Raw genomic sequence first — 15,055 nt, 5'->3', positions numbered from 1 at the left:
AGCTGACATACCAGCCTACTCTCGTCAACGCCCAGTCATGGCGACCAGCCTACTTACCCTACTCTCTTGTTTCAATAAAGATCCTCACCTTGCCCTTTTTTCCTGACTCCCTGCTGTGTTTCCCCACATTTGGGTTGAACAACCACTCACACCCACTGTGACAGAAATTATCTCACCTTTAACATATATGCCTTCAAGGTCTTCCATAGTACTGAAGCCGACATGTCAAGTGTTGTGTTAACAACCATAAAAAAAGGTCAATTTGTTGTGAAATAAAGTTAACAGTCCTCATTAAAAAATAAAAAAAAGGTGCGGACGGAGTGTTTTGAATCATCCCTTCCCTTCTTCAATTTAATTTGAGACGAGTCTTGCGAAAAGGTCACTTGGGCACCAAGGTGGTGGATGTGGTGCAGTATTTTACTTGGTTTAATTGGGCTATTGAGCCCTTTACAGTTGAAGCTAATGAATTTAATAGCACACCCGCTGGACACCATTGACGGGGTGGATAGGGTCATTGCCAGATGACGGCAATATAATGCAAAGGAGAACACTTGGCGCTAAGGTGAAAAAAAACCATGGTTGATCTGCAAGTCAAACAAAAAGACCCCCCCACACACACACTTTCTTTTTTACTTTATTTATTCATAGAAAAACACAACATATAAGAATTGTTGTGGACCAGCTGCCACAACAAGAAGAGGCAAAAAAAAAAAAAAGGATCAAGCATTCTCCAGACTACCAAAAGAAGAATCAATGCGTAGCCAATGGATCACAGCAGCCATAAAAAGGGTGAATAACAAAACGGAGGATTTGGGATCCTCCTCATTGCTTGTGTAGAGTTCAGTTCATATCAGGTGAGTCAATTACTGAATCAGGTAAGTGTAGATGTAGCCCGATTGTATAGTGTTAGAAAAACAATTTTTTTGTTTTCCCGTGTTCACAATGTTGATTATCAAACTCAGACAATGAGATCGGTAAAATCAGGATTTATTTTACATAAGCTTATGGACACATGGACCTTCCTCCTCCGAGCAAATCACTAGTATCCTCCCCTGATTCTTCAAACCCCTCCCCGTCTTCTTCGTCCAATCCTCAGCCGTTCTTCTCCTTCCCAGAGTCACATGATACATCAATACACTCACCAAACTTCCCCCTCCTACAATGATGTTGTTTTCAGAGCAGACCTACATGTCCCTTCCCCCTGATCACAATGTTATTTTGCAAAGATCAGATAAGAATTTGAGTTTGTTTTTCAAAGCAGACCTGCTGACGCCAAGTTTAAACAAAGAGATCTAATTAACACATTCGCTCTGCTCTCAGTACTGTGAAGAGAAAAAAACCCTCTTCATCTTAAATTCCCCCACAGAGACATACTGAGTAAATTAAAGCAATTTTGTCCACTTCTAAATAGTAATATTATAAATCAAACAGTTATAATTAATTAATTAATTAATTTCAATAGTTATTAAATGAAGGCAAAAGACGTGATCGGGCACTTTGTACAGGGTGGCTGAATCAGCAGATGCTAACTTCTAGCTTCAAGAAAGTTACCACACGCATAGTGTGAGGGAAATAATCCGTTTCATTTGTTTGTGCTGCTACGGTTTAATAGATATTACACAGTTTAATTTAATAACTGACCAAACCATAAATAATATTTTTTATAAGGCAGATACAAAGTTGCTAGCGTATCTAAATAACACTGCAAGACTTGCATAAAACTGCTAACTTCGATAGCATTCTGAATAAACATAAATGGGAAATAAATCTGGGTTGTAAAAATTTGTAAAGACTTTGTATGATCAGATTTGAAAGCACTCACCGGTGTAAGAGAGTACAGTAATTACAAGTAATTCCACGTAGTAGCGTCGCCGAGTTGGAAAAAAAAGCCCTCCTGACACGCAGTGCTAATTTCATCCAACCTGTCCACCTCACGCATGTATATTCATGTCCTTTTCATCAAAGTTAGTGTCAATGCTCTTGGGCGGAAAGTTGACAGATAAACGCTACTTTTATCCCTCCACGTCAATGTAGTCCAATAACGCGGTGCCGGTACGTGCCTGCCACAGGGGGTGTGTTCAAAGAAATCACGTGACGTCCAAATCTCTAAGGACATTTAGATGTAAACATCCCAGATTATAGTCATCAACTAATTTTAATCTACAGCGTTATGTCAGGTTGATGTAACATTTCAAATACAAATTCAATAAAACACAGTAAATTAAGATACATACAATACACTTTAGAAGTACACAGATCATTCATTCATTCATTCAGCGGTACATGCGATTTCTGCACCATCTTTTAAATATAAATTAGATTTTAAAATTTGATCATATGAAACTTCATTAATCACTGCTGTTTTCACCAACACACTTGTGCACCTTAGCATTGGCCTTACTTGGGAATATTTGACCACAAACTGAGCAGGCAAAAGGTTTCTCACCAACGTGGGTTCTTGTGTGTTTTTTTAAGTTTCCCCTCTCAGAGAATTTTAGACCGCAAACTGAGCAGGCAAATGGTTTATCACCGGTGTGGGTTCTTGTGTGTCTTTTTAAGCTTCCCTTGTGAGAGAAACTTCGACCACAAACTAAGCAGGCAAAAGGTTTCTCACCAGTGTGGGTTCTTGTGTGTTGTTTTAAGCTTCCCTTGTGAGAGAAACTTCGACCACAAACTGAGCAAGCAAAATTTTCCTCACCAGTGTGGGTTCTTGTGTGTGTTTTTAAGTATCCTTTCTGAGAGAATTTTAGACCACAAACTGAGCAGGCAAAAGGTTTCTCACCAGTGTGGACAATCACATGTCTTTTCAATTTAGATTTGTAGCCAAATGTTTTTCCACACTGAGAACATTTCCAACGTTTGCTGTCAGTGTGACATGTCATATCACCTTTAGACTGTTCATCGTCATCAGTGTGAGGAGAGTGTGACGAGTCGTCACCGTCTGATAATGGAGTTAACAGGCTGTCTGCTTGTGATCCTCCATGGTGGTCTTCATCGCTTTCTGTTGTCATTTGTTGTCTTGAGCTGCTGCTTGGAGGCTCCGCCAATTTGTTTTCTTTATAATGACTTTCATCTTCAGTCTTCAAATGGACACCAGTCACGGGCAACTCTGTGAAATCCTCCTCTTTAATGCATGGCGGCAAGTTCTTTTTTTTTATGTTGGGAGACTGTGGCTGCACCTCTTCTTTAAATTGAAGAGGCTCAACATCCTCCTTTTTTACGCCGGGGAACTCTGGCTCCTGCCGCTCAAGACAAATATATTTTTCACTGACATCTGCAGGACACAAGACACACATTGTTTGGTAAAGTCAATTTGTTGAGACATTGATGTTGTGTATTTTATATTTTATATTATAAAATGGGGCACAAGTGAAAGAATAACAGAGCTTGCAAATATTATGGATTGTCTGTATTTTGTTATGGAACTCAATGAACACCTGTAACACTGATTATTATAGATATTAGAAATCCACTATCGGACATAATCGGTGGCCAGTACGGCACTGTGTAGGGGCACTAAAACGCTTTAGACTCTAGTCAGTACAATTTCATTTAGCGTTTTTACCGAAGAATAAAACTGAACCGTTGCAACACGCCCATTTCCTGGTTGTGTGCCAGAAGTCGCGCACTCCAGCCATCACCAAATTCATAAAAACACAGTATACAGTATACAATAAACACAATAGTGTTTTACAACAATGCTGAACTATATTTACAATTTAATATGTACTGGATGTAGTGGATGCATTTTTAATGATTGTAGTAAAAAAAAAAAGGCAAAAACTAATGGCAACTTTGTAGTCATATAATTTCCCATTTCAAGGCCCTCATCTTAAAATGACTGCAGGAGGGCGGTCATTAATGGTATAGGTCACTGCCGCGAGTACGATACCTTAAAGTCAGACTTATTGGCACGATACCTGGTATCGGTAGTCACCCATCACAGTCAGCATGATACCACCTATGCCTAATTTTGAGCCAGGAAAAACCCTGTCATTAATGAATTACATGGAAAGCTAAAAACATTTTTAATAAATAAATTGTCACATCCACGTTATACAGTCGACCAACAATTATTTCAAAAGCAAGAAACTGTCTTTTGACAGAATATTAGCTTTTAACTATATTAACTTTTTAAAGACTAAGTTTAATGAATCTGAAATCTAATTGTTTTAATTTAAAAAAAAAAAGAAGGGAAAAAAAGCCATTGCTAATAGCGAGTCATTAACAGAGTGCCGAAGATGAAACACAAGAAAAATATATTTTGCCTTCTCACGCAAAATTGTTACCATCCTAATTTCACATTTAGCTGTCAAAACTCACAACACTGGTGGGAAAAAAATCAATGGCTAAATCTGGAATTAGGGTCTTATTAAAGAGGATATAAAGGACAGTGATAAGATATGTTTGCTTACAAAACTGAAGAAAATATAACAAGGGAGAAAATGTCTTTGCACATCCGCCAGTGGGCAGGTGCTGGTAGGCAGCAGAAGCTCGTGTATGGAAACCAGAAAAAAAGAATCCCCCGCACACTGACAGGGCTTCACTCATTGAATTTATTCGAGGGAAAAAACGCATTTCGTGTCCAGTATCATCAGGTTCACCTCAAATCTGACAGTCATTCACAGGTGTGCTTCAATGCTACAGATTACATGACTTTCTTCCCCCCCAATACACAAAAACAAGCAACAATAACACAGTTATCCATTCACCATTGAAGGCATTAAAAACATTATAGGAATCAACTCAAATCCTGTGAATCATTATTTCCAAGAGGTTCAACAGTGGATAGTTCATGAATCCAAAAAGCTTCTCTTCTCAGAAGCTGTTTGATGATGTTGCCACCTTTCGGATTAGACACTACTCTTTCAATAACAATAAATCGAAGGGAAGCTGCAGAACCATGATTTTCATCTTTATAATGTCTGGTCGGGCTGAATGATATATCGTTTTGAGACCTAAATTGCGATCTCAGACAGTGCGGTTTCGGCATCGTCAAAGCTGCGTTTTTGTTTTGTTTTTTAAAGGGGCTCTTATCCCCCAAGTTCACCAATCAGTGGCATGACACAGTACACACACACGCACGCCCGCACACACACACACACACACAAACTCTTTGCATCATCGTGGGGACATCTCATTGACATGATGCATTCCTAGCCCATTCCCCTAACCCCAACCATCAAAAATGATTGCCTACCGCCATGCCTTACCCTAATATCAACCATAACCCAAATCCAAACCACCCTAAACTTTAAACCAAACCTTGACCCTCAAAAAGAGGTCTGAACTTGTGGGGACCACCAAAATGTCCCCACAATGGTAGTTAAACCTGTAAAAACGCGCGTGTATGGGCCCCACAATGTAGCAAAGACAAAACCACATTACTACACTAGCCAGCTCCGAAATGGTTAATAAAAAATAAAAATAAAAAGCACCGCGTCTACGTCACGCTGTTGTCCAATTACCCGTAGGTACTTTCTTTCGCCACTGCTTGACAGAACGGACAGACTAATAATAAGTCCTTATGCAGTAACAGCAACGAGCTGCGTGGTGCAGATCCTCTCCTCCATGGTGACAAATAAACTGCTACTAAAAGTAGAGCTTTCACCAAAGGCAAACGGGCAGTCGCTTAGCATGCTAATTGCTCATATGAAATGCAGAGTTGGGAATGACACAAAATAAGTGCTTGGGCGTACATTAGACTTTTCAAGTCTGGTAAGAACTGCGTTAAGGCACCGAGCCAGTAGCTATGAACAGAACATTTGTACTACAATTAATACATATTCCAGACAGAAAATTAGATGACGGATACACTAGCTTTTTAGCACAGGTACGAACAACTGAGCACGCTTGAGGTCCAAAGTAAATTAATATCAGCAAGTTATTTGCTTGTATTTGCGCTCTTTTCCGTCACTGAGTTATGAGATCTAGACAGTAATGAGGTAGATGCCACGGACTTCCGACTTCCGCAAGTCACACACCGACGCCGTTTCTGGCCACTGCTGCGACATGCAGGCCGCGTCCCAACACTCGCAACCCCACCCCTGCGCTTCCCAACCGCGCGCTCCCACCGATGGGCACAAGCGCGCAGTGCATCTCAGCTCTCTGAAATGCTTCGGAGAACTGAGACAGACACAATACACACTCGCACCCATTGATGGGAACGCAAGGGCGAAAGCCCAAGCGACCCAACGTAACCCACACGTCGTAAACAGCAACCGGAAACAGCACAGTGACACACAGAAGTCAGAGGTCCCACCTTCTCCATGGCAAATACCTCATAGGGCTAAAAATTATTGTTATTTTTGTAATCAGTGTTTTTTAATTGTTGAATAGATTTCATTACGTACATAAAAGTCAGACACGTTTACATAAAACCGCACGATTTGAATGAGAAACGGAGAGAAGAATGAATTATACTTTCTGACCCTTTTTTAACAAAAATATTAACTTTTCACAATTACCCTTATCTGAAATACTCCCATTAAGATTTTTACACTTTTTACACTCATCAGTATAGTAAAAAGACCAAAAGAGTTAATATCATGTTATGTATTTCACGCTATATCACAAAGCCCTCAGTCTCTAGTTGAAGCAGTTCAGACTAGAGCAAAAATATGTGAGTATGGGGAAGATATTTATTTACATATATAACATTTATTTACAAATAACATGTTTTTGGTTACATAGACTTACCCATAATTGCATATTTAAACATGGCGCCAAGTAGTACTGTAGATCTTGCCTTAACTTGAACCATTTTAAAGGACTACCTCTCTCACGCAACCTCTTTTGTGTTCTTGCATTATTTGAGTACTGGTAATAGCTTTTAATATTTTGATGGTGAATCTTTTTCAGTCATGTTTGGAAACGTTACTGTACATTATGAATAAAAAGCTGAATGTGAAGAAAATTTAATCGAAATAATATTTGTAAAAAAAAATCAAAATCATTTTTTTTTCCCATTCAGCCCTAATATCTGACAATAGCATAATCTAAATAATTATTTCTAATGGCTGCTTTATGCTCCGCAATCCACAATTTTAAATTTAGCTTTTTTGGTCAACAAAGCACAGGCCAAACGTTTGGACACACCTTCTCTTTCCATACATTTGCTTTATTTTCATGGCTATCTACATTGTAGATTATCATTGAAGGCATCAAAACTATGGTAACAACTATGACAACTAACAAACATATGCGGAGTTATGTACCTAACAAAAGGAGAAAATAATAAAATATGAGCTTCAAAAGGTAGTCACCTGAAAGGGTTTTCCAACAGTCTTTAAGGAGTTCCCAGAGGTAAGAATGCCAAGAGTATGCAAAAAAAAGTAATCAAAGCAATGGATGGCTATTTTGCAAGAATCTATGATATAAAACATGTCTCAGTTATTTCACTTTTTTTCAGTTAAGTAAATAACTCCACATCAGTTCATACATAGTTTTGATGCCTTCAGTGAAAATCTACCCAGTCATGAGAATAAAGCAAATGCATTGAATAAGAAAGTGTGTCCAAATGTTTGGCCTGTACTATTCATCATGCTACATGGGAAATAAGTACATAAATAACGTGTGGAATGACAATTAATACATTATTTTATCCTGTATTTTTCACCCAAATGGGGATGATTTCAATTATGTTGGCACAATGTGCACATTTTCCACATCTGTAGTTCCCATAAACTTGCTGAACAAACCAATTAGTTGGTGAAGGTTCAATTGACATAGAATTGGCAAGTGTCTCTCACATTTCTCTTTTAAAACAAAATCTGGTTTTGGAGGCTAATAGATGGTTTGAAATGTGGCGGCCGGAGCTCAGGTCGTCGTCCAGTAACCGGAAGGTTGGCTGTTTAATCCCCGCTGTCCCCGAGTCATGTGTCGTGTTCTTGGGCAAGACACTTTACCTACATTGCCTCCAGTGCCACTTACACTAGTGTCTGAAAGGTGTGAATGTTTGGTGGTGGTCGGACGGGCACACTGATAGCCACGTTTCCGTCAGCCTGCCGTTGGGCAGCTGTGGCTACTTAAGTAGCTAAGTCCAGGGATGGCAAACTGCGGTCCTCGAGGGCCGGAGTACTGCAGGTTTTAGAGGTTTCCCTACTTGAACTGCAGCTGATTCCAATTAACAGGCTCGTTATCAGACGTATGCAGAGCTTGCTGATGAGCTGATTATGAATCAGCTGTGTTGAAGAAGGGAAATATCCAAAACCTGCAGGACACCAGCCCTTGTGGACCGGATCTCGCCATCCCCGGTTGCTAACCCCACCAGAGTGTGAATGTGTGAGTGCACGAATAATGTATTCATTGTGAAGCATCTTTGAGTGTCCAAAAAAAGCACTATATAATTCTGATCCACTATTATTATTATTATTATTATTATTATTATTATTATTATTATTATTATTATTATTATTATTATTATTAAACTAGGATCACAATTTAGTACATTCCAATTCCAGATGGATAGATGAAGATGGATAGATAGAGAGATGGAGAGAGATGGATATGGAGAGAGAGGGATAGGGAGAGGGATGGAGAGAGGGGGATAGAGAGAGATGGATACAAGCTTTTGAATAAGCCCTGGTGTAAGGAGAAGAGACTACATAATGTAGTCAAAATGCTCGTGCGCTGTGAATTCCGGCAAAGTCGGCAATTTGATTAACTTGGCAAAAACAGCAGGCGACAGACGGTAAGGGGCTGTTTGCAAACTAGCGATCTCAAACTTAAGTAAATATCGCGCTCTGTGAGACCCGACTAAATGTGCAACTTCCACTGACAGGCGACCTTCGGTTTAAGTAATAGATAGATCTATCATTGTCTTATCTCAAGCAGACTCGATTACTGTAATGGTCTTCTGACTGGACTCTCTCAAAAGAACAATTGCAGCTCAGTCAGAACGCTGCAGCTCCAGTTCTGACCAAAACAAAGAGATCAGAACATATCACTACAGTCCTTAAGCCTTTACACTGGCTCCCAGTCAGCTGTAGAATCAATTTCAGAATTCTGCTACTGGTCTATAAATCACTGAATGGTTTGGGTCCTGAATATATTCAAGAAATGCTGATTGAATACAAACCCAGCAGGGCTCTGAGTTGTACAGACTTGGGCCAACTAGTGGAACCCAGAGTTCAAAGTAAACATGGTGAAGCTGCATTTAGCCGTTATGCTGCACACAAATGGAATAGGCTGCCAACAGAAGTGAAATCATCCCTGAGTGTAAATGCTTTTTTCACATACCTTTGATTAAGGTATTTTAAACAGTTTGAAATCATGCATTTTATTTTATTATTATTATTATTATTTAAACTTCCTTACGCTAAATGTTTTTAAAGTTTGCAGTTTAACATAGTCAATGTATGTTCTTTTACTAAATTTTGTAACCTACTTTTGTTTTCTTGCTCTGTTAACTACTGTGTTTACCGATGCTTATTTCCTTGTGTAAAGCACATTTGAGTTGCCTTGTGTATGGAATGTGCTAGACAAATAAACTTGCCTTGCCTATTATCTTTCTATCATTCTATCAGCTAAAATAATCTTTGCTTGCCTGTAAATAGTGGCCTCTTGCCAGAGGATTTTCTGTTCGCTCGTTTTGTACAGGCCTGCACGCCTCATGCACGAGCATCATGGAGGCTGCATTTACACATTTGTCCAGAGGTGGCAGTCGTGTAAAAAAAAAAATCAAAGTCCTTAAGGCAGCTTTATATAATAAACCAACCAACCAATGGTCCGTGGTCGGTTCAGATCACGCCCGATCCACGGATCAATGATGATCTGTTGCACCATATTAGGGGTGTCAAAATGTATGTGTTAATTTAAAGTTCCTTTAATGGCACAATTTTTTTTAGTATAATATATATATATATATAATATATATTTTGTGGGCACGGTAAATGACCACCCCTTACTTGGCTAATGTTACTACTAGCCAACTTACTAGACATCTTCGGATCATGCACGTTAGCCAAGCACTCGAGGTCCGCGATGGTCTCGCCATATGCCCCGAGCCTGTTTTCAAAGGGCTCCAAAGCTGCCAGTAACTTTCTTTTTTTTTCTCTTTTTTTTTTGAGATAGTAAGCTCGAACTTACAGAGGATGTCGGTACGCATTTCGTCCAACATCTCTTACATGCTCACCAACAGGCTAGCGTTAGCATCAGGCTGCTCCAGTGAGTGCGACTCAGGCCACACTGGTTTATCCATTTGGATTTTCCTTCGAGTAGCCATCAAAAAGTGCCCGAAAACAGAAAAAAATTACCCAAAGTGGGATGCTGCAGTACTAAGGCTGCGTAAAAAAAATAAAGATGGTGGGGAAAAAAAGGTACGTAGTGATAAAGTGTCAAAAAAGTTGAATTCCAGCGGAGCCGCTGCCACGCGTCTTACATCTTCCTCGACCGACAGCGCCCTTATTGTAATTAGATTTAATATTAAACATGGAAAGAGTAATTAAAAAAAATGCTATATAAGGGACAGTGCATATGAATAGAGATCCGGATGTTGATGTCATGCGTCCCAAAATAGAAAACACGCCTGCCACTTTGAGTAAACGGCAAATGCCACACTAAAAATGATTGACAGCTGTTGTGGACCAGCTGCCACAACGAAAAGAGGCAAAAAAAAAAAAAAAAGTCAGAGCATTCTCCAGGCTACCAAAACAGGAATCAATGTGTAGCCAATGGATCACAGCAGCCATAAAAAGGGTGAACAACAAAACTGAGGATTTAGGATACTCCTCATTGCTTGTGTAGAGATCACTTATCAGGTGTGTCAATTACAGAATCAGGTAAGTGTCGATGTAGCTCGATTGTATAGTTTTTAAATGAAGGCAAAAGACGTGATCGGATATTTTGTACATGGTGGCTTAATCAGCAGATGCTAACTTCTACCTTCAGGAAAGTTACCACACGCATAGTGTGAGGGAAATAATCAGTTTCATTTGTTTGTGATGCTACGGTTTTATAGATATTACACAGTTGAATTTAATAAGAGACCAACACCATAAGGAGGAGTTTTTACAGCATAAATGACGTGGCGGCGGCCAAATTAGCAGACGCTTAATTGCTAATGTACCTAAGTAACACTGCCAAGACTTACGTGAAACTGCTTCGATAGCATTTTGACCACACAAAGGGGAAATAAATCCGGGTTGTACAAACTTGTTAAGCCTTTTATGATCAGATTTGAAAGCACTCACAAGTGTAAGAGAAGAGGTAAATGCACGTAGCAGCCCTCCTGACACTTCATCAGCTAAGATAATAATATCTAACCTGTCCACCTCGCGCATGTATATCCTGTCCTCTTCATCAAAGTGAGTGTCACTGTCAATGTTCTTGGGCGGAAAATTGATGGAAAAACGCCAGTTTTAGCCCTTCTCGTCAATTGTAGTACATTAATACAGTGCTGGTACCTTCCTGCCACAGGGGGCGTGTTCAGATAAATAGTTATGTGATGTCCGGATCTCTATCGGCATTTACATGTGAACATCCCAGATTATAGCCATCAACTAATTTTAATCTGCAGCACTGTCAGGTTGAGGTAACATTTCGAATACAAATTCAATAAAATATGGTAAGTTAAGACACATACAATGCACTTTACAACTACACAGATCATTCGTTCATTTAACGGTACATGTGATTTCTGCACCATCTTTTAAAAGTAAATTCAAAAATTAGATCATTTGAACTTTTATCACTGCTGTTTTCACCAGCACACTTGTGCATTTTAGCAATGGCCTTACTTGTGAATATTTGACCACAAACTGAGCAGGCAAAAGGTTTCTTACCAGTGTGGGTTCTTGTGTGTTTTTTGAAGCATCCCTTTTGAGAGAAACTCTGGCCACAAACTGAGCAGCCAAAAGGCTTCTCTCCAGTGTGGGTTCTTGTGTGACTTTTTAAGCTTCTCTTGTGAGAGAAACTCTGGCCACAAAATGAGCAGGCAAAAGGTTTCTCACCAGTGTGGGTTCTTATGTGATTTTTTAAGTGTCCCTTCTCAGCAAAATTTTGACCACAAACTGAGCAGGCAAAAGGTTTCTCACCAGTGTGGGTTCTTGTGTGTTTTTTTAAGCTTCCCTTCTGAGAGAAACTCTGGCCACAAACTGAGCAGGCAAAAGGTTTCTCACCAGTGTGGGTTCTTGTGTGATTTTTTAAGTGTCCTTTCTCAGAGAATTTTAGACCGCAAATTGGGCAGACAAATGGTTTCTCACCAGTGTGGGTTCTTGAGTGTCTTTTTAAGCTTCCCTTCTGAGAGAAATTTTGACCACACACTGAGCAGGCAAAAGTTTTCTCGCCAGTGTGGGTTATTGTGTGTTTTTTTAAGCTTCCTTTCTGAGAGAAACTCTGGCCACAAACTGAGTAGGCAAAGGTTTTCTCACCAGTGTGGGTTCTTGTGTGTATTTTTAAGTGTCCCTTCTGAGATAATTTTAGACCACAAACTGAGCAGGCAAAAGGTTTCTCACCAGTGTGGACAATCAAATGTCTTTTCAATTTAGACTTGTAGCCAAAAAAAATTCCACACTGAGGACATTTCCAACGTTTGCTGTCAGTGTGACATGCCATGTCACCTTCAGACAGTTCATCGTTATCACTGTGAGGATAGTGTGGCGAGTCATCTGATATTGGAGCTAACCAGCTGTTTACTTGGGATCCTCCACAGTGGTCTTCATCACCTTCTGTTGTCATTTGCTGTCTTGAGCTGCTGCTTGGAGACTCCGCCCATTTGTTTTCTTCATATAGACCTTCATATTCAGTCTTCAAATGGACACGAGTCATGGTCAACTCCTCCTCCTCTTTAATGCATGGTGACAAGTTCTCCTCTTTGTTTATGTTGGGAGGCTGCGGCTGCTCCTCTTCTTTAACTTGAAGAGGCTCAAAGTCCTCCTCTTTTACACCAGGGAACTCTGGCTCCTGCCACTCAGGACGGAGATATTTTTCACTGACATCTGCAGGACACAAGACACACATGGTTAAGTAACGTCAATTTACTAAGACTTTGATGTCGTGTATTTTATATCTAAAGATTACAAAATGGGGCACATGCGTGAAAGAATAGCAGAGTATGGAAATGTTATGGCTTGTCTGTATTTTGTTATGGAAATCACTGAACGTGTGTAACACTGATTGTTATGGATATTTAAAAACAATTAAATAAACTAAATCTAGTATTGGACATTAACAGTGGCCAGGACAGCACTGTGTGAGGCCACTAAAACGCTTTAGACCAGGGGTGCTCAAGTTCAGTCCTTGAGAGCCCCTTTCCAGCCTGTTTTCCAGGTTTCTTTCCACTAACACACCTGAGGGCCTGGGGGCGGCGAGGGCTGAGTTGTGGTGGGTGCGGGCGTGGGTGGGGCGCAAGGGGGTCGTGGGGGGAGCGGGGGCTGTGGGCCGGTGGGGTGCCTGGTGGGCCTGCCGTGCCCCGTTCTGCTGCTTTGGGCTTGGGGCGCGGGCCGTGTTGGGGTGGGGGGCGATCCTGGCTCCTGGGTTTGCTCTCCAGCCGGTGGCCCCTGCGGGGCCCGGGGGTTGTGCCTTGGCGCTGCCGCGGCCTGGGGTGCCCTGGGGTGCCCTGGGGTGCCCTGGGGGGTTGTGCTTGCTCTGTCCTGGCCGGGGTCGACAGCTCCCCTCTTTGGTGGAGGTTTTCATGCATGCCAGATCCACCACACCAGCATCTACCGAAATTCAAACACAATCTGCTTCTTCCTCTCGTCGATGAATCGTGGAGGCTGATGTCTGTGCATCTAACTCTGCTTCATCTATCCTTCCTTCCTTTTCTCAGTCTCTTGAGGTCTCCCTAATTTGTCGGAATTTAGATGTTTCTGGAGTTGGTGAAAGATTCTGGTTGGTAACCCGGGGGGTAGTAGGTGATGTCTGGTCGGTGCTGGATTTCACTTTTCTTTCTTTTCTTTGATCCATCCTCGGGTCTCCTGACAACTTCACGACTCTAGCTGGATTCTGAAGTATTCAGTTTAGGTGAACGGTATGGGATTTTTAAAATAGGTTTTAGGTGAATTAATGAGCACACTCACACTCACGCACATCTGCATACACACACCCGCACATGCACATACAAAAACAAAAAAAGAGGAAAAAAGAGAGAGCAATGATGATGACATGTCAAATCGGTAAGATTACAGAATGTACAATACGGAATTTTCTCAGACAAAAATAAATAAATAAATCCATTGCTAATAGAGAGTCATTAACGGAGTGCCGAAGGTGAAACAAGAAAAAAATATTTTGCCTTCTCTCGCAGAATTGTTACCATCTTAATTTCCCATTTAGCTGTAAAAACTCGCAAAACTGGTCCCCCAAAATATCAATGGCTAATTGTGGAATTATGGTCTTCGAAAACAAGAAATAAAGGACAGTAATATAAATGCTTGCTTAAAAAACTAACAAAATTCCTGCATGGATGACATTCATCCAGTCTACTAGAAAAAAAAAACGATTTTGATTTAGGAGTATGAGGTGAACTCTTTTTTTAAATGCAAACTTGTCATTACAGTCGAGGTTTCTTTTAGTAGTAAATACAAGAATATTGTTGAAACGTAAGTGACAAACCTGCTCTGTTCAACACAACTCGAGGCTGCTTGCGAACAGCGCCCATCAGTTGACGTTGCAGCTTGTTCTCTTCTTGCGCTTCACAAAGCTCCTCTTCGTACTCGACTTTCGTTCTTGCTAACATTTTCACACGATCATCATGACACTTGAGCTCACACTTAATATCTGCTCAGTGGATGTGTCGATAACAAACGCGTCTTTTTTTTGTTTGCGGCTGGCAAGCTAAAACAAGCTAAGCAAGGCCGAGAAGCTTTGACGAGGAACCGAGACGAGTTTAACCAGACACGAAATGTAATTAATTGACTTCAATAAAGTAGAGACAGATGCCCAGAGTCGAGGTCTGAGTACGTTCAGTACGAATTCCATACGAATACGAATTATTTAGTGAAGCGTGTATGGTACGTAAAGGAGCCAGGAACGAAGTATATTATCCCACGTGACATCTACGGCAAGTCTACATGGACAAAACGTGTGTCCCAAACACACGTAGGAACATTACAAA

General features: G+C 40.6%; 1 protein-coding gene across 3 annotated transcripts; it reads right to left on the bottom strand.

Annotated features, from left to right (window-relative positions):
- Window positions 1-708: 708 nt before the first annotated feature.
- On the bottom strand, window positions 709-14,980 carry LOC147162076 (uncharacterized). 3 transcript variants are annotated; one of them, XM_086096847.1, is made up of 3 exons: window positions 14,554-14,980; window positions 11,784-12,938; window positions 709-3,274 (listed from the first exon to the last, which is right to left on the bottom strand). In XM_086096847.1, the coding sequence occupies exons 1-3, from the start codon at window positions 14,675-14,677 to the stop codon at window positions 2,349-2,351; spliced, it is 2,205 nt and encodes a 734-aa protein (XP_085952973.1). In that variant the 5' UTR covers window positions 14,678-14,980; the 3' UTR covers window positions 709-2,348. The 3 variants fall into 3 exon arrangements, with proteins under 3 accessions (XP_085952973.1, XP_085952974.1, XP_085952975.1); XM_086096848.1 differs by having other exon boundaries at window positions 12,456-12,938; XM_086096849.1 differs by having other exon boundaries at window positions 709-2,802; window positions 11,720-12,938; window positions 14,554-14,709.
- Between the last annotated feature and the right edge of the window lie 75 nt (window positions 14,981-15,055).

Source organism: Leptonotus elevatus, chromosome 15 (genome assembly GCF_054856555.1).
Source record: "Leptonotus elevatus isolate MCC_2025b chromosome 15, RoL_Lele_1.0, whole genome shotgun sequence".
NCBI lineage: Eukaryota > Metazoa > Chordata > Actinopteri > Syngnathiformes > Syngnathidae > Leptonotus > Leptonotus elevatus.
This window is presented reverse-complemented; position numbering and strand designations above follow the sequence as displayed.

Bases quoted from the DNA above. Each gene is read 5' to 3' on its own strand.
- LOC147162076 (XM_086096847.1), bottom strand. From the start codon at position 14,677: ATGTTAGCAAGAACGAAAGTCGAGTACGAAGAGGAGCTTTGTGAAGCG. The intron at 12,939-14,553 runs GTTTGTCACTTA...TGTGTCCTGCAG, and splicing joins AGTTGTGTTGAACAGAGCAG to ATGTCAGTGAAAAATATCTC. The intron at 3,275-11,783 runs GTAAGAAACCTT...TGTGTCCTGCAG, and splicing joins ACACACAAGAACCCACACTG to ATGTCAGTGAAAAATATATT.